The sequence below is a fragment of the Poromitra crassiceps genome, assembly GCF_964638095.1.
Source record: "Poromitra crassiceps genome assembly, chromosome: 5".
Classification (NCBI taxonomy): domain Eukaryota; kingdom Metazoa; phylum Chordata; class Actinopteri; order Beryciformes; family Melamphaidae; genus Poromitra; species Poromitra crassiceps.
This window is the reverse complement of record NC_139642.1, coordinates 41,267,938-41,294,309: the sequence shown is the minus strand read 5'-3', so window position 1 is coordinate 41,294,309 and position 26,372 is coordinate 41,267,938. Positions and strand designations below refer to the sequence as shown.

The 26,372-nt window shown below is 44.1% G+C and overlaps 1 protein-coding gene across 2 annotated transcripts in view; it reads right to left on the bottom strand.

Annotated features, from left to right (window-relative positions):
* The window catches only part of LOC310777255 (LHFPL tetraspan subfamily member 6 protein), a 56,380-nt gene that overhangs the window by 1,726 nt on the left and 28,282 nt on the right, over positions 1–26,372 (bottom strand). For both annotated transcript variants that reach the window (XM_083637561.1, XM_083637560.1), the window contains exon 3: positions 6,174–6,272. In XM_083637561.1, coding sequence (XP_083493687.1) covers positions 6,174–6,272 — 99 coding nt within the window. The remainder of the gene's footprint in view (positions 1–6,173; positions 6,273–26,372) is intronic.

Genomic DNA, 26,372 nt, shown 5'->3' with positions numbered 1-26,372 from the left:
TAATTTCAGGATGGACAAAGTGTACATGAACACTTTTAATGCATAGTAAAGGTCCTTGATCCACATGTATTTCTTTTCTTTTTTTGGATATCCTACTTGCAGGGGCAGACTATAAATGTTAGATAGACATGTCAAAATGTTAGACTACCTCTCAGCATTGGTAACATGCCCCACATTGTCCCACACAAACATACTTTTTGTCCCACATTTGGTTTGTTGGAATCTGGTCACCCTAGGTCAGTGGTTCTCAAATGGGGGTCCGGGGATGCCCAGGGGTCCGGGGACCCCCAGGGGTCCGTGGCACTTTGCCAGGGGGTCCGCAAAAAGTTTACAGGAAAATATATATATATATATATTTTTTTTTGCAAAAGCTTCATAGTTCAACGAAAATATGTTATGCTTTAAAATGTTTCATGGATTACATTCTAATCTAACAAACCTATCAATTTAAAAGTCAAGCACGTTACCGTGGAAACAATTACGCTTAGCCAAAAATCACAAATCAGAATGAGGGGGTCCCCGGTATATTTTCTATCTTGTAAGGGGTCCTTGCTGAAAAACATTTGAAAACCTCTGCCCTAGTTAGATGGGGGGGGGGGGGGGGGTTGGAGAATAGTGTTTCCAATAGTGTTTCCATCAGGTTAGTTTGTTTGTTTGTCTGTCTGTCAGCAGGATATCTCAAATACTTACAAAGGGATTTGCATAAAATTTGGTAGACAGACAGGCTTTGGGCCAAGGAATAATTCATTGGATTTTGTTGGGGATCGGTGTTGTGAAAATGTAACTTTGCTTCAACAGCTGTACTCTTATCCAAGAATGAGCTCAATGCTCTGAATGTTCGTCACATGTAATCTCTGTTCCAAAACGTACTGTACAATGCCTCTTCTGTATCAGCGCTAAATGATCTGTTCTGATGTCAAGCTCTCTGTGCGTCATTGATTGTACCAATACACCATATAAAAGACTGTTATAACCGCTTCCTCTTCAAAATAAGTGTATCCATGCAGCCTTCATGTTGGGTGCATCTCTTCCTCTCATGAAACTTTAATCTTATTAGATATATTCAAGTAAGCCGAACCTCTGACCCCAGAACTTTTTACTTTATTTTACATCAATCCAGATCTGGGATTCATGCCAGTTTCAGCCATAACTATGAAACTAACAGAGGTAGATACTTGATTCCTAAGGCCACTAAACTGACACAAATTAGACCATGGACCCCCACTTGATAAGATTTTGTCCCAGGGTCCCCCATCTGAGAATGTTTATGCTTTTAGTTGTTTTATTACAGAAAGTGAAACCCATGACCAAAATAGTCATACCTTCTGTCATTGTATTACTTATGGATGGAATTATAGTGAAAATAAATTATTCACCTTTTTGCTGGGGACCCTCTGGAACCCCGTCAAGAACCCCTGGGGGTCCTCGGACCCCACTTTGAGAACCACTGCCCTAAGGTCTTTTGATAGTAAAGGTTGCCGACCCCTGGCCTAAGGGAATGTTTTCAAGGTCAAGAAATGGTTTTAATTAAAAAATTGAAGTGATAGGAATAATGTATTTGGGTGTAATTGTTCAGTGTTGGTGGAGGTTTGCGCTCTCCAAATGCCATTTACTTATATCTTGTATCTTGGCTATCCATGTAACTGATATTGTGGTGTGATGTAGATTACTGTGCATTTGAGTCACATATGAAATTTGTGTTTGATTATGTCTCTACAATATGTCAAGAATGTTCAACCTCCAGTTTGACCTTAAAGCCAGCGTTAACATGAGAGTGTTAAAGATTCGCTCTGAGGAGAAAATGTCGTAAACTGCTTGACATTTTTGTTCAAGCCTCTACATTTCCCTTCCCTGTGTGAAAAGTGTTCACCTTGTTGAAACAAATGCACGAAACATACTTTTACTTCATTTGCAAGTGGACTGCCTAACTCAGCAGTATGTGGCAAATGTATTTGGATTGGAACGCACACTAGTGGCACAAGATGCTGCAAATGAGCCAAGAGTAAACAGATTATAATCGGAAATCATATCATTAATAATCCTTAGAGGAAATGATGTGCATTATTAAACAATGGTGACCTAGATCTGATTCCAAGTTTGGATTTCTTTTTACAACAAATAGAGTTCAGCTGGGATGATGTATTTTTGTAGGCCAACCCGGAAGTTAGCATCACCTGGTTCCCTCGTCTGGAACAAAATGACCATGAGTAGCCAAAGTCTAGCGAAAACAAGCAGGAACAAATCCATGCTTGAGTCGACAGTCAAAATCACAAATACTTATTTTCTCTCTATTAGGGTCTCTTTCTGTTTCATCTTTCTCTCTCCCTGTCCCGTGTCACACTCTCACCACTAGCTGCCCTCTCTTTGTGAATGTAGTTTATGCTGCCTTCATGGGAAGCGGGAACATTCATTTGATTGGCTTGACAACTCACAGCGACGATTTGGGTTTGTTTATGCTCGTTTTCGCTTTGACTGGACTTTGGCTGCTCATGATCATTTTTCACACTTAAAATACACACACTTAGTGAGTTTATGGTGTGAGTATGTGTTCCACTATTGCAGGGGTCGGCAACCTATGACACGCGTGCCACCTCTGGCACGCGAAGGGTTAACCAGTGACACGCCAGTGCACATTTCTTGTTTTGTTTCATTATGTTCCTTTGGGGTAGAATGTAAGATTTTCATATTTCTAGCAGCAGGAGAAATATTTCCACTCTTGAAGAACATCAGAATTGAAGACCACTACACCACCAGGGGTGTGTTACCCACCTTGTTTCCCCTCATTGATTCATACAGTTGATCTGAGTGTGTTTCCTTGCATTTACCTACCACTACGTCCCTGATTACCACAAGCCCCAACGATGACGAGTCAACTCTGCATTGTTCTTTATGCAATTTTGTATTGTATCAAATTATATTGTATCAGATCAAATCAGAAATGTATGCAACTGTATTGAATCGCTGACTTGCTCAAAGACATCTTTTGTGTGCTGAAATAAACTACTGAGATGAATTTTGAATCAGCCTAACAGGGAGAGATTGACAGATTCCCTAGCTGTGGTGAATACATTGTTTGTGTGAAATGCATTGTTCTCCTCTGTTGGCATGATGTCGGTGTCATGGGAGAACATCACAGTCTTGTCATGGTGCTAATGAGAATGTGTTGAAACTGAAATAACCCGCTACAGTGCAATCAGTCGTCTTCAGCTACCGAATGTTTTATATGCCAACAGCACAGACGGCACACTGATGGAAATACGGCAGTTCAAAATAAAGATGTGCTTTGGTGTGGAAGTCTCAATGCCTCTGCTTTTTAAGAGGAATGACAAAAACCGAAAACTTTGATTTCTAACACATTTACTAATGATGGAATAACATAACATCATACCTGCATACTGTACATTTGAATAGGAAAGTTAGGTTTTGATGCTGCTACTACCTAATGACAGGAAACTAATCCAGTACAATAGCTGTAACATATAGAAATCCTTATATTATCATCACTGAGTGTTTTTTCACTCAGCATGCATAAACATGCATACATTTGGATGCATAAACATGTCATTAACACATTTGGTTATTTAATGGCTTTAAACATACTTAACTGTTATGGAGTTCTGAGTGTTTTTGTAAAAGGCCACACCTACTTTCTCATTGATTAATAGAGGCTACTGTACAGTATGTTGTTTATCCAGTTGGACCGGTGTAAGTTTCTCAGTGTATCTTCCTGCATGAGAAAAAGACTAAGAAATCAAGTCTTTCCAGAAAATAAAAAAATGGCAGAAACTCTATGGTGACTTTGATGCAAATTTGATGAGAAAGCTAAATAGCCGTGAGACAAATAGCATTAAAAAAAACTATTTTGCGCATCACACCAAACTGGTGTCACATTGCACCGGACATTTGTGTTGCCACCAAGGTTAATTTCTTCACCTACACATTTTTTTTATCAAGTTTTTTCATCCCCAGCCCCCACATACAGGCAGGGAAATTACCTGTAAATCAAGACTGGCTATTTACCGGAATTTCCCTTCACACCTGAGGGTTCACATGTGTGAAAATAGCAGCGAAAATACCTGTATTTGAGGGGGGTCGGGGTGGGGGGCACTGCAGGCACTGCAGAGCGGGTGGGGAGTGACGTGTGCACTTGGATGGGAAATCGTCCTTATTTTGGGGGTCGGCAAAACTCCGATGGTGAAATAAGTTTGCTTGTCACACAATAAATCACACTCGTTTGACTTAAGAGGGCATGTATGTTGTATCCTTCACATTCGCTAACCAGTCTTTGAACTGAAATCTTTGAAGAAGTTGGGATCCCTGTCTGAGAGAAATAGCCTGGCTGGTTCGATGTTTATCCGTTCACCTGCGTCGCGTTGAAGCACTTTTTACAGACTGGCTTCGTTTGATGTGTCCGGGCTTGCCTTCGCTGTCAGCAACGTAAGCAAAACATTTCGCTTCGTGCATTTGCTTTCTCTACAAGCGTTGGGCGGCTTCAGACTAGAACAAGCCGCTGCCATTTTCGCTGTGTCTCTGTCCTGTGTGTCGGGCTGCTGCTGCGGACTGAAGGACTGGCCAGAGAGCGAGCAGAGAGGGGAGGGGGGGAAATCGGCACGCCCACACATGAAGCAGACATACTGCTCTTGTGACAACCTCCAAAGTGGTGAAATGTCCGCGATGACGGGGTCGCGCTTATACCGGAAAACAACTTTCACACATGAAGGCATTCCACCGCTTTCTGGTCATTTCCCGGTATAAAGCGCATGTGTGAAAACGGCTCAATTGTACTTGCCCAATTCCCCCTGCTGTCCCGGTCATTGCACCACCCCCTCTGTCGATCTGGGTTGAGCTGTAGACTAGCACATGCTTCCTCCGATACATGTGCAGTCACCAGTTGCTTCTTTTCACCTGACAGCGAGGAATTTCACCGGCAGGACGTGGGAGGATCACGCTATTCCCCCTTGAAAAGGCTGACCCGACTAGTGCAGCGACCAGGACTCCTACCCCACCGGCTTCCCACCCTCAGACACAGCTAAGTGTGTCTGTAGGAACGTCTGACCAAGCCGTAAGTACCGCTACCGGGAATTGAACCCGGGTCTCCGTGGGCCCCGCGGTGGTAGGCCGGCGAGTGCTTTTAGCTCTACAGACTCAGACGGCCCAGACGACTGTGGTTCAGATCAAACTGTTTCTAAATCAAACAAAGAACCAGAATCAATCTGATTAGCATCAAATAAAGAGCCACAGCAACATGAGTAGCTCTTCTACTCCCATAATGACCTGCTGACAATGCCATCTGAATACAGAACATCAAACAGGCCCCTGCTTGCTCTCAGGCTACATACTTCTAGAGCTATATACGCAACACCAGGGTGGGAATTTCGTCATTTTAGGGCACAAGGCCACATGCCAGGCACAAAGGCCATTGCTCTATTGACATTGTGAAGAGCGATTTTTCTGAAATGTGTTAAAATGATTCAATTACACATCCTTTGCATAGGGCAGGTTACATTAAACTGAGAGCACTGGTGCTTTTAAAGCAACTGACAGTAGCAGGCTGGTAGCAGGGCACTGCCAAAGTGGCCTTAGGGATGTCAGGGCATCACGGCCAGAGGGAGGGGCAATGGAGGCCATGGCCTCCATGAAATTCCCACCCCGCGTAACACACTTGAGTCCTACAGTAACTAAGTAAGTAAATGCAGTGGTTCTCAGACTTTTTCACATTTGATAAGATCTGATAATCGGATAATATTTTAGCTTTTGTGACGCCCTCCCACTCTCCTGGCCCCGTCTTGCAGGAGCCTGGTGTTGGGGTCGTTAGGCTGATTGGATGTAGAGTTCTCAGTTTCAGCCCGAGCCTGACGGGACCCGACCCAGCCCGACGGGCTCGTGCCGGGTTCAGGCTAACAACTTACCGTATGCTAATTGGTCGGGCTGGGTCGGGCCTGGGCTTCAATTTCCTAGGGTTGGGTCGGGTTTGAATTTTCAGGCCCGTTGAGAACTCTAAAATTGGGTGCACCTGGGCCCGGGTGGCGGGTGCACTCATTAGGTTTAAGAAGACCTTCAGACCATTCAGTCTCTCTCCTCACCAATGCACCGTGTGAGTGTGTGTGTGTGTGTGTGTGTGTGTGTGTGTGCGTGTGCATGTGTGTGATGCATCTTCCAGGTGTGAACTTTACCTAGTTCAAACTGGTCAGAGCTGTTGTCGCAGGTCTGTCGCACTTCTTCACTGTCCCATCCCAGTGGATAGAGAGCACAGCCAGATCCTATGAGGAGACCTGAGAACAACAGAAAGAGCAACAGACGTCAGTCACATACCAAGGACTCACATTACATGATTATTATATCTTGACTGAACACTGGGCTCAGAAATATCACAAACCAGACCTGAAAGGGAACAAAACACCGTTTGTAAAGAGAAATGACAGAAAGGAAAAGTTTTCATCACCATTTACTCGCTCAGTTGTTTGAAGGATGCTTTTGTGTGACCTCGCCTCAGTGTGTTTTGCTGTTTTCATAAATTCGCTTTGATTTCCTTTCAGCCACTCCAGTATTAAACACTGAAGTGGAGATAGCTCTTGGACCCGTTCCAGCAGCTCTGAACAACCCCCACATCCTTTTTGTAAAATGACATCATGGACTGTGAGTTTCACACTTCATCACATTTTTATTGCAAAAAAACCCAATAACAAAACCCAAAAAACAAAGCGCTCTGCCTGCCAGCAGCTCATCAAACGACCGCAAATTAACATGGAACATATGCAAATAGCTTTGGCAGTTTCACGGAGAGGCGGTGGGGGAAACATTTTTGGTACACACCAATTACAGTAAAACTGGAAAATCCTTGAGGGACTGCTTTATGTCAGCGATTAAACAGACTTATGACAGTGCTTACAGCTGCACACAGAGACAAGAGCAAAATCTAGTCAAGACCATTACGCTAAGGATTCATATCCGCAATATTTGCCTGCAGCCAGGTCTTGACAAGTTATTCCCCGGATACCAAGGCCTGTCTCTTGAAATGAGCCTGTGTGTGTGTGTGTGTGTGTGTGTGTGTGTGGGGCCCCTGCTAGGTGGCTCTGACATGACATTAGCCTAATCCCCTCCAATGTGTCGGCCCGCTATCAGTGTTGGGATGCGGGGATGGCAGACGAGGACCGGGAAGGCAAGAACGCGCTGCCTTCCAGCCTGATTAGCCCATCATCCAGGGCAGCCTTATTACATCTCCGCCAGATAACACGCAGGAATTAATCCAGGTGCTAAATGCAGATGGGCTACTAGACAAACTGGTTTACGACATCTGAGAGGTGGAATTGGAAAAGAGAATCAGACATCTGCGTTTTCCCCCAGTCACAGCCAAAAGGACTGTGAACGTCACCCACTTGGTTCTGGCAGAAAATAGATGCATGTGATTATGGTACCTGTGGTAGAAAATCAATTCGGTGTAACTCTGCCGTTTGACTGGTGGGATTTAAAAAGGCTCTGACCAAGGCTGTGTCATTACAGCTCCAGATCAGAGAAGATCCAGGGGTTTTTCATATGAAACGGCTCGGCCACTTCTTCTCCTCCTGAGGGAACTTCACACGAGCTCCTTCTTCAGACAGAAGAACCACTACCTTCAGCTGAGTAGCACAGTCAAAGTAACACAGTAGTGTTTGATGGAAAATTTCTGTACAAGGAGACCCTGCGGACCTCTGATGAACATCAAAACTGATGATTCTACAGGGTTCAAAAACACTTTCATGCGGTCATTAAAATGTTCCGAGTTACATAATGTTATTGAATGTGTTCTGACGCACATTTGTAACTGTAAAGACACAGTAAAGCATGCCAGCACGATAATGCATTCATGATTAATATTTAACAAAATCAAAGATTCCCTTTCAAGTGATATGTGTAATGCAGAGAGATGCAGCTGCATGTAATAATCATCTTACATTTCTTTGCAGCGCAGAGGAGGCGGGGGTGGTGGGTGGGGGGGGTGGTGGGGTGGAGGGGGGTTTAATATAAAAAAAAAGTGCAGGGTGTAATGTGGCTTTGTATCCCAGAGACATTATAGGTCTATCCGCCAAACTGTAATATTTGAATTCTCTAATTAAGCTGCGTGTGGATTCTCAATTACTTTTGGATGAATATTTGTTAGGATGATCAAAGCAGCTCTCCTACAGGCAGCTCAGTGTGAAGGAAAGGTAAACAAGAACTTCAATGCATAGTTTCCACATCAGGTCAGATGATGGCAATCTGAAGAACCGCTCCGAGGGAACAGACAGTGAAGGAAGATTATTGCCATCACAAAGCGGAAGCATTCAGTTCCATTATCTCACCGCTATAAAATCTACGGTTCTGGATGAGCCGTCACTCTCTAATGTTGTTTTTTTGGGGGGATTAAGTTTGAAAGTGACTCTGTTTGCTACGATACGCCAGACTGAAATCAATGTAAACGCTCATATGTACGTAACTAACACTATTAAGACATTGCAATAGAGGAATCACTGTGGGTACAAATTAACAGAAATATGAGCATATAGCCAAGGTGTTACTCATCTATCACATGTGCTCCTGCATTTGACTTTTGCCCGCTTTGATTTTTCCTTTTCTTTTTTTCCTTTCAGGATAGGTTAATTCCATCTAATCCCATCCTCCACACTCATAGGTGGGTTATTGAGAAGAACCGGAGTGGAGAAGCTGGTGACTGGGATGTGGGGAGTGGGGAAGCTGGTGACTGGGATGTGGGGAGTGGAGAAGCTGGTGACTGGGATGTGGGGAGTGGGGAAGCTGGTGACTGGGATGTGGGGAGTGGAGAAGCTGGTGACTGGGATGTGGGGAGTGGGGAAGCTGGTGACCGGGATGTGGGAGAAGATTACCGAGAATGGAAACCATTCTTTCTCGTATGTTTATGTGCCAAGCTGCTGGACTCGTGAGAGGCAGCAGCTCTACCTCGGGCACAGATTTTCCATGCGTCTCCTCAGTAACGACCGTAGCAGACAGATATTTCCTGTCCTTTTTCATTTCACAACCCGACACCTTTGCACCCCTTTGTGCTCTCTACAAACATAAGGTGGGGGGACTTGTGTCATGTGGTTGTCCGTCAGATTTCTTCTTCTAGTGGCTAGAAGACCAAAACACAAGCGCTAAACCAAAACCACTTGCTAAAGTTTTCTTAAAATGAAACTTTCATGGGAAAATTGGTTTGCTGGAGCAGAAAATAGTAAATAGTAATACAATACAGCAAGGAGAAATAAAAAGTATATTGCAATGGAGGTTATGTAAACATATGTAACCGACAATTACAACACTAGAGCATGTTGTGTGCAACTTGTGCAGAATGGATGAATGTAAACTTTAGACAAAATATTGATTGCAGCTTTATGACATCATGTGCAAAAAGAAAAGAAATGCACGCAGGGAGACTTTTGAAATGAATGATGGGGAATTCCAATCATTATTGTCTTGTTCTATGTGCCAAGAGGAACTGAGTCTACATCAGTGAATTCTGAGCGACCTAAATACGTGCACAGTTAACCTGCGGTTAAGTGATTCCCAAACCACACAAAGTTTCTCTTCCCTGACAATATGACGGCACTCAACAAGCAGCTCATTAGCTGGAAGCAGATGGCCGTTCCGTGATGAAGTCATTGTAGTTTCAGCAACATCTGCTTGACAGGCTATGCAGCAACTACATGACACAAGCAAAGTCCGCCCCCTGAAAAAAGATAAATTCTACCAGCACCGCAAACACAGTCTGTTTGCTTTCCACAGAAGTTATTAAGAATCAGAACGACCAGCAACAACCAACCCTGACCTCCGCTTTCTATGGGATCAAGATGCGGAGAAGTGCCACTATCTACACGGGAGGAGGGGGGGGGGGGGGAGTAGGGTTGTTTATCTTAGCGCTTTTTGTCAACAATCAACCATCTTGTTTCAGTTGCTATGGCAGCCGGCTGAAGGATGGCTGATAGCCTCCTGTGGTGGACGAGCTGATGAGGGATGGGAATGGCTTGGAGCGGCCAGAATCCATAAAGACATCAGATAGCAGGCAACTCGTTCGCAGGTCGAGTTGCAATTGATTTACAAGCGGTCATTATCAGGAGGACTATCTCATCCCTGTCTCTAATGGCTTCTTTGAAAGGCATTCTTCAAACTGGAAAAGGGCTCCAGGAAAATGAACTTAAGCAAATACAATAAGTAGCAGCATCAGTGTTCAATCCGTAAAATCTGCCCTAATGTAGTGATCTATTACCGCCTGTCCTTGCCAAAGATTTCATCATCTATGTTCAACTCGCTTTGGAACTCAAACATTTCAATTCCTTTCAAAAGCACACAGAGAAGTGCTTTGTGCCATCAGAGTTGCACTATTGTTCGCTGTGCTTCTTCTATCAACGCTTTTTACCTGAATGGAAAACCGCCCCCCTTTCATATCCCCCCCTTTCATATCCCCCCCTTTCATATCCCCTGCCTTCTCCGATTCGGGGAGCGCTGACGCCTTTTGTCAAACCTTCCTGCTCTCTGTCAAGAACTAAGGAAATTCTTTGCCCTCCTCCGTGCCCCCGGACAATACCATTCAAGGTTATCATTCAAAAGGGCAAAAAGGCCATGGAGAAAGGGCCGCACGCTAAGCTGGAGAGAATTTGGGCAGCCAGGGAATTGGAGTGGAGATGTGTGTGTGTGTGTGTGTGTGTGTGTGTGTGTGTGTGTGTGTGTGTGTGTGTGTGTGTGTGTGTGTGTGTGTGTGTGTGTGTGTGTGTGTGTGTGAAATGAATGAGCCGCTTCAACACTGAGACATTCCCTTCTGGGCTGGAGAAGACCGGCCAGAAAGGAGAGAGGGAGAGTGTAAGAACAACCACACCTGGGAAGGAATGCCTGTGCACTGCCAAAACATCCGTCTAAATAACTCCTCCAGTCTCATATTCACTCTTAAAGCCTTCTTTTCCTTAAGCTGAAGAATTCTGCCTATGGGGTGGGATAATTCACTCCCCTCCCTCACCCAATTCACCATTTTTCACTCGGTTTTCAAAAGAAACAAGATTTGAACAGCCAACACGTAGATGAAACGACTTGTTAAAATAGATGCATTTTTGCCGTGTGGCATTCAACGAGAAAATCAGCTGGCAAAAATGGATGCATAATTGTGAACGATTTGAACAAAACATGTCACATGGTTCCATGTCTTGTGGTACATTTAATTAACACTTGACTAGTCTTCAGCGTTGCATAATTCAGATGATAATGGAAATATGCTCATGCGTGGCTATTCTGATCGGAGTGGGAATTCAGATGATGATCTCATCCTCTCCCCCTCACTTTTATACGCTTTTATCGGAAGAGGCTGCAGAGTCCCAAAGTGTAATTTAAACCTAAAGAGACATGATTGATGAAGATCGCATATCCAAACTACATCTCTGTATGTTAGGACATGAGATGTGTTTTTTCTGGAACATATAGTGTAACACATGTATCACTTTACACGCCTGCTTTTTTTCTTATGATGTTTTTGCCTCCATCCCCCCGCCCAGTCAGGATCAACACAGAGTTTTTCAGAAGGCTGCTGTTGGTGAATCTTACATCGTTAAGAGGTGGGAGTGAGATGGGGATCTTGAGATCCCGCTGAGAGAGGCGAGGATGAGGGGGAAGCTGAGGAAGGAGGGATTTTAATGCAGTATGTGAAGTATATACTGTCTGTATGATGTACTGTATATATGTGATATGTGATGTGAACTCAGGGCTTTTAAAGCAAATGCAATGTTCCTCTCAGTCAGCACATCGCACCATTTATTTCTCTCTTTATAAAACGAGTGCAACAACAAAAACTACTGACACATTTCTCTGTTTAATTAATATTCAACACACAGCATTATTCATCTATAAACCTAGTGCAATAAGGATAACTGTGTGGAGCCCCCCAGGGGTCAGGGGTCTCATTTATGTGTTTAAGTGTTTTGGTGACAATATGAAACCCATTTACTCCCTATAAATCATGCTGGTAGGAAAGGACTGCCTTATGGATGGAGCCGTGTATGGTTGACCAGAGCAGAGCCACAGCGACGGCAGATTTCTATGCTGAATGACGATTGTAAATTGTGAAAGAAGACCACGTTCCGCTCTGTCGTTGCTGCTGGAGCGGCAGCTATTGCAATATCAGATATCGGAGTGCTCGCGCCGCATAGTGTTGAGTTTTGTTGAGTTTCTGTAGGTGGCTACAGCTCTTTCCTTAGTCCATGGACGCTATCGCTGCTCATTCTAACTCCCAGTTCTTCTTCTTCTATTTATGACTAACAAACTGCTGTCGCTTTTGCCGGAAACGTAAAACGCATCACTTCCTGTCTGTGTGCCAGAGGATTTTTCCCGGGAAAGACCTACCCGCAAATGTGAAATGTTTCATAAACTAGGTTGAATCATTATTGTGTTGTATCTATCGGCAATAAACAGCAGGAAAAACTAAAATCGACTTATATGAAAATGTCACAGATTATTTCTTTAAATTACATTTTCAGTTTCGATTGCACAGTCTTATGGAAAAAGCCAAGACTAAGCACAAGGTGGCCGACTGAACTGATGATTTGTACCCACGTCACTCTCCTGTAGGTTCATTTCGTTCCATCAGTGTCTCCACCGCTGGCCCAGAGCAGCTTGTGCTGTATTGATCTGTTTCAGTGTGTTTGCCACAGGCATCCTGTCAAGAGCTGGATTGATCTCATCCCACCACTCATTCGTCACACAGTTTACTATTACAACTGGCAATTAATAAGCCCACCAATTACAAGAGCTAAATTAACTTCTGCTTCGTTAAGCACGGGGCATCTGTAGCCATGTATGAAGTGGGAGAAACAGCAGTATAGGTCTAACGTGCAGGAGCAAAATGCACAGCTAATCATTTCCAAAGAGGCCATGTGTGGAGAGAATAGGCTTTTCACATGAGGGCGCAGATATTTTCTCTATGTCTCACTCTTTCCAGCCAGAAACCCACGCCTCTCTGCGACCTCAACCATGTCTCCTCTGATCTCAGATTGCAAATTGGACATTCTTCTCCCTGCTTTGTCTCGAGTAAGAAGAGAAGTCAAACAGGGAGGAGAGAGAAACGAGGGAGAGAATGAGCAGCATCTGAGAGATTCCTCCTGGTTCTTTCCTGTAATGGATGCACTTTTCTACCTTTCCTGAGAAAATGTAGTCACTCACTCCTATGCTAAACTAGTGTTACAATGTTACGCATGAAGAAGTGTAGACACAATGGCTTCAGGGTATGTGTTACAATGTTACGCATAAAGAAGTGTAAACACAATGGCTTCAGGGTATGTGTTACAATGTTACGCATAAAGAAGTGTAAACACAATGGCTTCAGGGTATGTGTTACAATGTTACGCATAAAGAAGTGTAAACACAATGGCTTCAGGGTATGTGTTACAATGTTACGCATAAAGAAGTGTAAACACAATGGCTTCAGGGTATGTGTTACAATGTTACGCATAAAGAAGTGTAAACACAATGGCGTCAGGGTATGTGTTACAATGTTACGCATAAAGAAGTGTAAACACAATGGCTTCAGGGTATGTGTTACAATGTTACGCATAAAGAAGTGTAAACACAATGGCTTCAGGGTATGTGTTACAATGTTACGCATAAAGAAGTGTAAACACAATGGGTTCAGGGTATGTGTTACAATGTTACGCATAAAGAAGTGTAAACACAATGGCGTCAGGGTATGTGTTACAATGTTACGCATAAAGAAGTGTAAACACAATGGCTTCAGGGTATGTGTTACAATGTTACGCATAAAGAAGTGTAAACACAATGGCTTCAGGGTATGTGTTACAATGTTACGCATAAAGAAGTGTAAACACAATGGCTTCAGGGTATGTGTTACAATGTTACGCATAAAGAAGTGTAAACACAATGACTTCAGGGTATGTGTTATAATGTTACGCATAAAGAAGTGTAAACACAATGGCGTCAGGGTATGTGTTACAATGTTACGCATAAAGAAGTGTAAACACAATGGCTTCAGGGTATGTGTTACAATGTTACGCATAAAGAAGTGTAAACACAATGGCTTCAGGGTATGTGTTACAATGTTACGCATAAAGAAGTGTAAACACAATGGCTTCAGGGTATGTGTTACAATGTTACGCATAAAGAAGTGTAAACACAATGGCTTCAGGGTATGTGTTATAATGTTACGCATAAAGAAGTGTAAACACAATAGCTTCAGGGTATGTGTTACAATGTTACGCATAAAGAAGTGTAAACACAATGGCGTCAGGGTATGTGTTACAATGTTACGCATAAAGAAGTGTAAACACAATGGCTTCAGGGTATGTGTTATAATGTTACGCATAAAGAAGTGTAAACACAATGGCTTCAGGGTATGTGTTACAATGTTACGCATAAAGAAGTGTAAACACAATGGCTTCAGGGTATGTGTTACAATGTTACGCATAAAGAAGTGTAGACACAATGGCTTCAGGGTATGTGTTATAATGTTACGCATAAAGAAGTGTAAACACAATGGCTTCAGGGTATGTGTTACAATGTTACGCATAAAGAAGTGTAAACACAATGGCTTCAGGGTATGTGTTACAATGTTACGCATAAAGAAGTGTAGACACAATGGCTTCAGGGTATGTGTTACAATGTTACGCATGAAGAAGTGTAAACACAATGGCTTCAGGGTATGTGTTACAATGTTACGCATAAAGAAGTGTAGACACAATGGCTTCAGGGTATGTGTTACAATGTTACGCATAAAGAAGTGTAAACACAATGGCTTCAGGGTATGTGTTACAATGTTACGCATAAAGAAGTGTAAACACAATGGCTTCAGGGTATGTGTTACAATGTTACGCATGAAGAAGTGTAAACACAATGGCTTCAGGGTATGTGTTACAATGTTACGCATAAAGAAGTGTAAACACAATGGCTTCAGGGTATGTGTTACAATGTTACGCATAAAGAAGTGTAAACACAATGGCGTCAGGGTATGTGTTACAATGTTACGCATAAAGAAGTGTAAACACAATGGCTTCAGGGTATGTGTTACAATGTTACGCATAAAGAAGTGTAAACACAATGGCTTCAGGGTATGTGTTACAATGTTACGCATAAAGAAGTGTAAACACAATGGCTTCAGGGTATGTATGTGAGAAAAGCCAAGACAATCACCTGCATGCTCTCATACTGAATTGGTATTCATTTTCTGGGCTAATTTTCTCCCTGAAATCTATGCAAAAATTATCCTTGCAATATCTTAATGATGTATTATCACTGAGTGCGTTTACATGCACACCAATAAACTGTTTATTAGCGGATTTCTGAGTTACCTGATTATTCAAATGGTCATGTAAACAGCATAAACCGATTATCTTTATCCGTTTATGGCCATTATCGGGTTATGAATAAACCGATAAACACACCTAGGTTTCTGGGCAATAATCGGTTTTCTCTCTGCATGTATCCAGCATAACCGGGTTTCTTTCGGGTTTATATATCTGCGCATGTACGACTTGCAGGAGAGAGAGGCACTGAGGGAGAGACGCGCTGCACTCACTGGCCCCTCGGCTCTCCTCCCGGTTCTCTCACCGGCATGCCCGGTCTCTCTCCCGGCCACAGCGCACCACAGCCGGCTTGGCGAGATGACAGTGAGCACGGAGCCCCTGGCTGAGCGGAGCGGGGAGCTCTGCTCTCTCTTCCCGCACAGAGCCGGTGTCCCTGTAACGGCACCGCTGCTGCACTGCACTATGTTGAAATGTGGGTATTCTACAGGAGAGGACGAATATTTGTCTCGGATTGCAAATAGAATGACGTAGCCTACAGACAACAGACTCAGAGTCGTTCAAAACACAACACACACATAACGTTAAAATCCGTGACAAATTCTGTCCGTTTTCTGACAGGTAGGCTACAGTATTTCAATTCAACACACGTTGTGGGTCATGAACATTTGACGTGCTTAAGTCACCTCACCTGCCTGCCTCTGTGCTGTGTGCTCGGTAAAGTTGGAAATATTATTGTGGCGGAATGAGGCGCACACCGAGGCAGATCCTTGGCTTATCAAACTCTTTATTTAGCGAACGGACAGACACACATGAAGGCAGGCACGCCAACACCTCGCTAGCTTCTCCTAGCCTAGCTCTCCCCAGCACGTCTGCTCTCTTCCAGCTTCACACAGCTCTCCCGACCATTCCCACTTCCTCCCCTAGTCTCCACCCACTGGCCCTATGCTCCCTTCACTTGCCACTCCAAAACCCCAAACCCCACATGCACAGAACAACATAACAGACAGATACAGTTAGACATACACCCTACTTAGCTATCCCATACTACTCCACCTTTCCCCACGCTACATTATTGACAGATGCACTTCCAAAGCGACGCCTATTCCAATTTTAGTAAAGTAGACGAGATACACAACCTAATTTTCACCTAAACCATCCTCTGCGCTGGACAAATAAATTAGGAAAATGTGATTTTGCATTTTGCAGCTATATTCTGTTGTTTTATTCCGGAATTAATGGTGCCTTTCTGGAGAGAAATCCGACTAATTGACTGAATCATGTAAACCCGGGTTTCTCCTATTGTCGGATTATTAAAGTGCATGTAAACGCAGAAATCAGATTATTGCCATAAACTGATTATTCACAGTTATCCGTTTATTGTCTGCATGTAAACGCACTCACTGTAAAGCATGGTGGCAGTAGGTAGGCTGCTTTATGCACATGACAAATATATAGCCTACCGGTAGTCAACCTTTTATTGCTACATTGCGAAACACTTTGAGCTGCATTTTATGTATGAAGGTGCGATACAAATAAAGTTTATTATCCAAGTTGTATTCGTAGCAACTGTTGGAAAGCCTGGTTTCAATACAAATTTTGTCATTTCAAATACCAAAGCAGCAGTCCACATTTTTTTACTCACCACTGTACAGTAAGGAATGTAAAAAAAAACAGATGTTTGAAAATATTAGCATTATGTGTAGACTCTTTCCCCGGGGACTGTCATTTATGCCAACCTGGAATTTCAATGAGAGGGAGGGACTGAGAGAAGAAGACCTGTGAAATGTATGTGTGTGAGGAGAGCGACAAAGCCAAAGAATATAGAAACACTGCTAAGGGTAGGATCTGCTTCATATAGAAACACTGCTAAGGGTAGGATCTACTTCATAAACACTGCTAAGGGTAGGATCTGCTTCATATAGAAACACTGCTAAGGGTAGGATCTACTTCATAAACACTGCTAAGGGTAGGATCTGCTTCATAGGGGCCAAGTGCAGCTCTTCTATCTGGGTCAAGTCTGATGTGTTCAGCCCCCCCACCCCCTCCGCCCCCCCCCCCCACCCCCCTCCACACTGACACAGGCTGACAGAGCTGAAGCAGCAGGCCACGTCTCCAGAAAGTCAGCACACCTAACAGCGATGCACTTGCAGGTTTAATTAGCCTTTACAATGAGGAGAAAACATGCCGACGCATCACAAGGGCAAGGTCTTCTTCAGAGAGGGGCTCAAATCAAAGATAACATCATCTATAATGCTTATATATTCATATTAACAGCATGCAAATGAGCAATGAATGTTTTAGCAGTAGCACACACTCCATGGAGACGACGGCAGACATCAAAATGCCTCTCTGACAGTACTGGGGCTCATCATGTGAGCGGAACACAAAGCAGCTTTTCTCAGAAGACAATGCAGCGCTTCAGGGACCGAGGGAAAACGGACTCCCACTGCACAGTGTGTAAAGTAGCCTACTCCACAGCTTGTGTTTAAACTGCTGGCCCACTGCATTCATGTTCTCCTCTGGGACACAAACCAGGCAAGCCTCTATACGCTTGGGGATTGAGTTAAGACAGACTTAACGACTTGGAACCCCCAATTTCAGATACCCTCTAAACCAGGGGTTCTCAACCCTTTTGGCTTGTGACCCCTTATTGTAAACCCTCCCCATCAAAGACGGCAACATTATTTGGTATCAGAGGACGTAGAGGCTGAAAACTATTCAGTATTCACAAAGAAAGAAAGAAAAATCTTATTTAATAAATCATAAATCATAAATCCTCCCCTGCGAGATCCTGACCCCCAGGTTGAGAACCACTGCTCGCAACCATGAAACGGGTCACTTCTGCTGCCAACATGTTATTGACTCTTGAGTAATGTCAAATATGTCCAGTGGCAACAGAAATCTCATTGTTTCAGTAGGGCATGAATCACATTACGAGGCGCACATAACACCAGAATATAACTTTCCTACTTTCAGACAGCATAAGAAGGAAGCGACAGATCTGAGCTTTTAGCTACATTATTAAAGAAGCTTTTGCTTTGTGAAAAGATCCATTTGGAAAAGCTAACAAACAGCTATTGTTTGTTATTTTTTAGACAGACAGACAGACCGACAGTAAATGGCTGGTTGGTGGTTCAAGAGCTAAAAGTTAGGCGTTCGGTCGTGTTATATAGCATTAATGTATGTATGCGGTGGTGCAAAATGCAAGTGACTGTATATGTGAAGCAGGGAAGTGTATCTCATCTTTCCTCAGCCATTGTTCTCATCAGTGATATGTGAGAGCACTTGAGGAAGCAGAGAATAGCCAAATGAGAACAACATTATGTAACATGTCAAGTCACCTGTAAGCAATACAATAGGCCGGGCGGCACTGGAGAGGCACAGATCAGGTTCGGCGGGGACTGTGCGCGCGCGTGCTCTTGACATTTTTTTGCATGAATTCGTAGCACGTTAGCCTACATAACATACTGTATAATATGGGATTTATCCTGTCCTCTCAGGGATGGAGAGCTATTTCTGCCCCGATGATCCCACAAGATTGAAACTAAACAGAAGGGCCAAGAGAAGGCCACCGATTCCATTTCACATGGAGATTAAGCATTAGCTTTCGCTCTCATTTTGTCATACCGTCTCTGAAAGACAATAAGTATACGTGACGGCACTGAGGCAAGATTCAAGTAGCCTACAAACGAGTAAGATTAGTGCTGAAATGGTTGTCTCCTGATGAAGGCTTGGATGGAGGGGGGGGGGGGGGGGCTTATCTCTTTGATACTAAAAGGAGATGTGGAGTGAACAGCAGTCTTTCATTGCGCTGACTGCGTGGAAACGAGACATGACAGCCACGCTTGTTTATTTTCCGCTCAGCGTTATAAAAATGGCCTCTGCGGTAAAGCATCGACGAACGCTGCGGGACGCCCCAAGGCCCAGGGCTTCTTCTTCTCCCAAACCGATGTTTACGTTTGCCTCTTGGTCAGAGCGGCGGCTACGTGTGATGTCTTGGTTCTTGTTTTGACAGGCATATTCAATAATACCTACATCTTGATATAAACAGCTCACGCTATGGCAGTTGTGCCCAGAGCCAACTAAGACAAGAAACACTGCAGGTAAAAAAAAAGATGGTGGTGGTGGTGTGTTGATTACAGCAATGCAACACAGGCTGATGTCCTGGCACATGGTTTGGGTGTGACACCTTGTGTGTGTGTGTGTGGGGGGGGGGGGGGGGGGGGGGGGGGTAGGTATACCATGACAGATAAAACCCATGGGTTGAGCTACTACCTGGAGGTACAGTATGTTGTGTTTCCAACAATGGAACTGTTTATATGGGTAATTGCATAGTATAAGGAACACCCGCAATTACCTGAAATAAATACATGACTTTCCTTTTATTTATCCACCTGTGCCCATTTATAGAGGTAGTGGAAAAAGTGATGTAACACAGAGAGCGAACAATGGCGCAGTCATAGTGTGTTTCCAATAACTCAGTACATGAGCAGAGAACATGAGAGCTTTTAAAGCAGGAAGGAGGCCTTGCCAGTGTTGCCTTCCTTTCTTCACGACACTGTCGACAACACAGAGTTAACACCTCTATAACAGAGCAGCCCTCACACAGAAAACACATGGCTTCACTCAAGCTGCTGCAGGCGTTGGTGTCGTAAGAGCCGCTGGAATGCATGAATCCACAGATTATAGCCGGGGAGTGAGAGGTCCAAACAAAGATCAATAATTCCCCGGTTCCTCGCAAAAATGCCTCGCTGAGAAGCTTTGCAGAAAAAATGAATGGGGGGAAAAAGAAGACAGGTATCAATAAGATTGTCCAAACAATGATGCAGTGGTTGTCCTGCAGGGAAAATCCCCAGTAAAACAAAAAAATATATAGCTCCTCTCACACAGGAATGCAATGAATGAAATGGAACGGCCGTTTTTGGCACTTCCGCATTGGCCTCATTTTACACAACCAGCAGTCCCCCTCTGTGTTTTTTATGAAATTTGTCCCTTTCTGTTGGAGAAAACTTTGAGGTTTGCACTGAAAATGCATTCAAACGCTTCCTCTCCATTTTTCATGGAGGAACAGAGGAAGAGTCTGTAAGAAGAAGAAGAAGACACTGCAAGAATACATTACGCATGAGAATCAGCGGGAGTTCGATTTGCACTGAATTAGTCTAATCCCTGGACGTCTGTCTTCACCAAAAACCTGGCAGGTAATACCGCTATGCACTGGAATTGTATTTAACCAATTACAGAGATGGCAGATTTACGCAGGAATAAAATCACCAATCTCTGCAATTATACAAATCGCTTCACGTAACCAGGTTATATTAGCTCTGTGCAAATAGGGCTTTAGACAGTTCCATCAGTATTCATGAACATGAACAATTCCCTTCAAAAGCTCAGAATGAGAGACAAAACTTACTCCACACTTGACGATGAATTCAGATCCCGACTTTGTAGGACGTTATAGTAAGAGTTTTTACATCTAAATGAACTTTATTTCATTACAGCGCTCACAGTTATGAAGCGGAAAATGTACCCGAGCACTTCTGATCCAGAATGTGTTCCCACACAAGTCCCCCGGGGTGCGTTAATGTCACTGGGTTCGCAAAGTCAGTCTCCCGTTCACGTCCACAATCTGTCTTTTTGACTGAATCAACACGAGCATATCGGCTCCGTTCCCTCTGGCTTTCAGCGGGACTTGTTCCTGTTCACAAATTAAGACTAAATTGGCCAAGATCACAGGCTGCTACCAAGAGTGGAAGCAACCAATTACTGTATGTTACTGTAATTGAGGTAGCTTTTTTTTGTTCTTGTACTTTTTTCAGTAATTTTACTTAAGTATGTTTTTACTGAAGTATTGTACTTTGACTTCACTACATGGGGCGGCTTTAGCTCAGGAGGTAGAGCAGGTGGGCCAATGACGCAAGGGTTGGCGGTTCGATCCCCGCTCCCTCCCAGCTGCTGTCGTTGTGTCCTTGGGCAAGACACTTAACCCTCCTTGCTCCCGATGGTGTGTAGGCACCCTGCGTGGCAGCCTGCCGCCATCGGTGTATGAATGGGTGAATGTAGACTACCTACTGATTGTAAAGCGCTTTGGATAAAAGCGCTATATAAATGCAGGCCATTTACCATTTACCATTCTAAATCACATCCATTACAGAGCTTTTGTAGCTTTCCATCATCTGAAACAGGACAGTCCTAAATTGACAAATTGTGGAGCCATTCACAGTGAACGATCACTCAGAACAGAACAGAACAGAACAGAACAGTAAACTGGCTTACTTTGTGCACTCTATTTGGAAATTTCCAAATTTTCCAATTAGAAGAAGAAAAATAATTGAGTTTGAACTCTGCCCTCTCATCCTTTTAGAATAGCATGGAAAATATCACATCTAACAACATTCTCTTTTCTAAAAGTAACTCAGTAACTTTTACCCTTGAGTATTTTAAATTAGATACTTTCCCCCCCCTTTTACTGAAGTAGGTTTTTACACCTGCACTTTTAACACTTCTAGTAGCTACTCCTTCCACCACTGGTTGCTACATCCGTGAACTCTTGTTGTTGCCAGATGGATATTCCCCCCCGCCCTAACCTAATGTTGATTATTATGGCACTGTTATGGTTAACTCCCCGTGACAGAATAGTCTGCCAGGAGCTGTTGAGAAGCTATCACTGAACGTTTCAGGGTCAGTCTGATTGATTGAGGAGAATTTGTCCATGGGGGCTAACAGGACTGTGATAAAAGATTAAAGAGTCTGTGTTGAGTCTTGATTAATGTTAGAGGAGATACCCCCTGGCCAGTAAGATTTATATAAACAGATTTATTTATTTTGTTATTGCGTACATATATATATATATATATATATATATATATATATATATATATATATATATATATATATATATATATATGTATGTACGCATACTGAATTTGAGAGATTTGAGAGTCAGTGAGGACAACGTATTCACAGAGTATCCCCAGGGCAAAAGCTGAATCAAGACACAGAATCGTCACAAGTTACTCGGTAATAAGGCAAACAAGCAATACTAAAGTATGGATGAAACAGGAGCGACAAATTAGAGCAGACGAAGAGAGATATCTCAAAGGCAATAACCCCAATTTCACTCTCTCTGGCTTTACGCATCAGAAGGAATGTGATGAGAAAAGCAAAAGAGAAACAAAACAGCCTGCACATTGATACAGGGCCACGTCTCTGTCAAGCCCTGCCCCACCCCCCTGGACTTAAGTCTGATTAGTATTCAGTGAATCCATTAGGACACAATTGCTGGTGTCTGGGAACATGGGAACTGGTGATTGAAGAGAGGTTGAGTTCAGGCGCGCTCTGGGTCCCAATGGGAAAGACGCGCCCATCCTCCCTCCCCAAACGTGAAGGTGACTGTGTCCTCCTCACTCTATACCCACGATCTGATGATCAGAGCGAAAAGAGCGACTGGCGGGGAGGGGGGGGGGGGGGGGTGTTCAGTCTCGTCATTTGCACACGCTGCGATGTCAGCATGCAAAGACCCACGCTGTTGGCGACTGTGGGAAAATAAGACAAATCTGAGTCTTGACTTTTGGCTCGAGTGTCCCCCAAGGGCGATCGCATCACGATCCATCACCCGGGAGGCAGGCGTTGTTGTGTCGCGCTATAATATAGTCTTTCTCCTTGTGTAAGCCATAAAAAATATTAATGAGATCAGAGTTTCTCGCCCGCACACCATCCATCCCTCACAGGTTCTACCACCACCGTCTCCCCTCCTCTCCTCTGCCCCCCCCCCCCTCCCCCTCCTCTCCTCCTCCCCCCACACCATTAAAATCAATGTTGAGATGAATGAACAGGAGAAGGCAGGGGGACACCGAGAAGAGAACTCTTCCGGCTGCTCTAATGGTTCATAAGTTAGGAGGTGAGCTTTAGGCGCGTCCCGGCACCACCGGTGATGAATCGCTCCTCGGGGAAACACTTACACACTTCAGCCAGTTTAATAAAAACCACCAAAAAGCTGTCCTGCATGAAAGCCTCGCCATAATAAATCACAGGGAAAGGGTGCGAGATATTACACGGGGCTACAGCGCTCCACTCCAACACAGTTTGGCTTATAGCTCTCTTCTGATTGCTAGTCTGCCCATCTTGTTTATTTCTCTCATCCCAGTGCTATCACGTTGACTTGCTGCAAGAAATACAATCTCTCCTCCTCCATCACCTCCTGCCTCCGAAAATCATCCCAAATTACGACATGATAAATTAAATCAGCAACAAAACCCGCCTCCCTTGGGCTTAATATCGCAATTTACGTTTCTCGGTTTCGCTTGAAGTGGCCTCTCGATGGCTGAGGAAAGATCTCTTTAGCCCACATCAATTTCAAGGTGTTCCAAGTAAAACTAATTACCATTAAAAGCGAGAGAGAGAGAGAGAGAGAGAGAGAGAGAGAGAGAGAGAGAGAGAGAGAGAGAGAGAAAGAGAGAGTAATATGAAGAGATGTTCTGGCAGTCCATAGCACACATCTCCCAGAGAGAAATCTATGCCATATCCTGAAGCTTCTTACGGTTTCCCTCCGCCACAATGAGAGAGAAGCAGCTTTGATCATCCTCTGTGTCTCACTCGCTCACTCACCCAGAGGAGGAGAAGCCAGTCAGGGCATGAGAGCTGCATCTCTACACAGGGTGGGATGCTGAGAGGGAGAAAACCATGTGAACAGCCCAGGGGAAAAAAGCAGCAGCAGCAGAAGACACACAATGGCAGTGCACTTGACTAAACTAAGCTGCTGAAGCAATTGTCAAAGAAAACAAACTAAAGCCTTTCTGACACACGGGGGCAGGCTGCGGACTGCCCAGACAAGAGTGCAAATTAAGTTGCCAGGGAGAGAGAACGGTGAGGATAGATCACCAAGGTCGAGAATAATGCTGACTGTGTGCGTGTGTGCGCGCGCGTGAGTGCGTGTGTGTGTGTGTGTAGGGGTGGGGTGGGGTGGGAGCGAAGTATCAATTTCCCATCAGAGAATGGACTCATACGTCCTTGGTTATTTGTGGTTCCTCCCACCTAATGAAAAGCTTGGAATTCCTTTTCCCCCCTCTGCAGCATGTTTGAGTTTTTGTCACGCAGCCAAAGCTAAAATAGGCCCTTCTCTCAGTAGGGACCAGAGTCTTCTCCTGCCTCCAAAGATGCCTCGTCTTTAGAGTGCCGGGCGTGGCTGGCAACATGAGCAGCAACGTGACAGCGCGGGGCGGGCGAGGAGATAAACACACCTAGACAGCTCTCTCTCTCTCTCTCTCTCTGATGTGCACTTTCATTTAGTTACTTCAAAAGTTCAGCTGCGAGGTTTCGCTTTGGCTAGAATGCAGAATTTGAGATGGGGGAGAAATTTATACGGCAATAACAATAACTATAATAACTATCTCATAAATTTATATAGCTGTAGAGCATTCAAGTTGAGGTCAAAAGGATGAAAACCCTTCTAAATCGTGCTTCTAAGATAAATGAAGTTGTATGTGTTTGTGTATGCGTTTGGGGCTGTAAGCAAAGATTGAAAAAGGACAAGTGCTGCTTACTGAATAACAAAGTGGTTATATTATTCCTTCCAATCCCCCTGTGAAAAACTGAAAGAACAAACAAAATGAAAACAAAACGTCCAGAGAAAACCAGCAGCAAAGCATCAACTATTAATCAACCTAAGAACACAATGCAATGACACTAATGTGAGAGGAAACACAAGGAAAAACTAACAGGAAAAAAACTGGAGAAATTGGATCATGAAAGATATTTCAGTGGCAACAATAGGAGGAGTGTGTGTGTGTGTGTGTGTGTGTGTGTGTGTGTGTGTGTGTGTGTGTGTGTGTGCGTGCGTGCGTGCGTGTGTGTGTGCCTAGGATAAGGGGGCGTGTTGCAAAGGTTTTGGCACCAATTACTGCTGAGTATAGCAGCAATGGGATTAGTGCCACCCGGAGGGCACAGATGGCACTGAGATTCTCCGCGTCGTTCCGAAAAGGTCACCCAAGACACGGGACCGCCACCCCACTTCCTCACAAGCCCATTCTCCCATAATGGATTCCTCTGTTCAGGCTTTTACTCCCTCATCAATCCTCCCAATGCCTCACAATCATTCTTTTCAAGTGTGTAATGGAGAGCGGAGCAGAAACGACTTGAAATGTCAAACCGTGGCGGACCCGACTCCCGTGTCATTTAAGAGATGCTGGCTACAGCAGAATTCAATAAGATGCTTGTGTCGCCGCCCTGTAGGAAAACAGATATTATCAGAGCTTTTTTATTAAGATGGTTGATCAGTAAAGGGGGGGGAGGCAGAAGAAAAAAACGGCACAGATGGGGAGAGCTGTATTAAAGACATTACTCTTAACGGCTATGCAGGGAGAGAATGAATTGCTACCCTCCCTGTAATTTGCTCTGAAGGTCGTTTTTGACCCTTTCCATTCTTCTCCTCTCATGGTTTATCTCAGTCACATATACAGGAGGAGCGAGGCTGCTTTCTCCTCCTCGTGCTAGTCTGCTGTTTCTGGATCACAGGGCAGAGACGTGCATTCCTCTGCCTGGTTTTGCCGTAGTGCTGCGTGTGTCTGTGTACTTCCTGTCACCATAAGGCTGCAGCCTCCGCGGGCGCCGCCTCCTCCACCAACACCATATGGTAAGACCAACTAGGCAGCCAGGCAGCGCTCCACAAGGCTCTGTCTGACTGTGTCTCTCTACAACGTGTTCTCTTCTCCAACTATGTTGACTCTTTGTCAAGTCCCTCGCTGTGACTATACTGACGTGAAAGGTACCCTTTTCTCATAATTTTTCCACTTGCCCTGCCCGGTGGTGAAACGACCCAGTGATGTCATTTGTGCATGAATGACATCACTGGCATTAACTTGAACTCAAATCAACTGTCAATAACTGCCTAAGTGAATGATTGTCTGCAAAACTCTTGACACCATTGGATATGTGTGTGAGATGAGATCATGTGCAAAATAAATGAGCATTCTTTTTCGGTGAAGTTCTACTTTAAGTTAAGTTTCTGTTTTCGTTTTGTTTAATCTGCCAAGGATCTTGGCTGGCAACCGGCTGGCTCCCTTCAAAATGAGTATAAGAATATATATACCGTACATATATGTGTAACCTGCGTTGGGG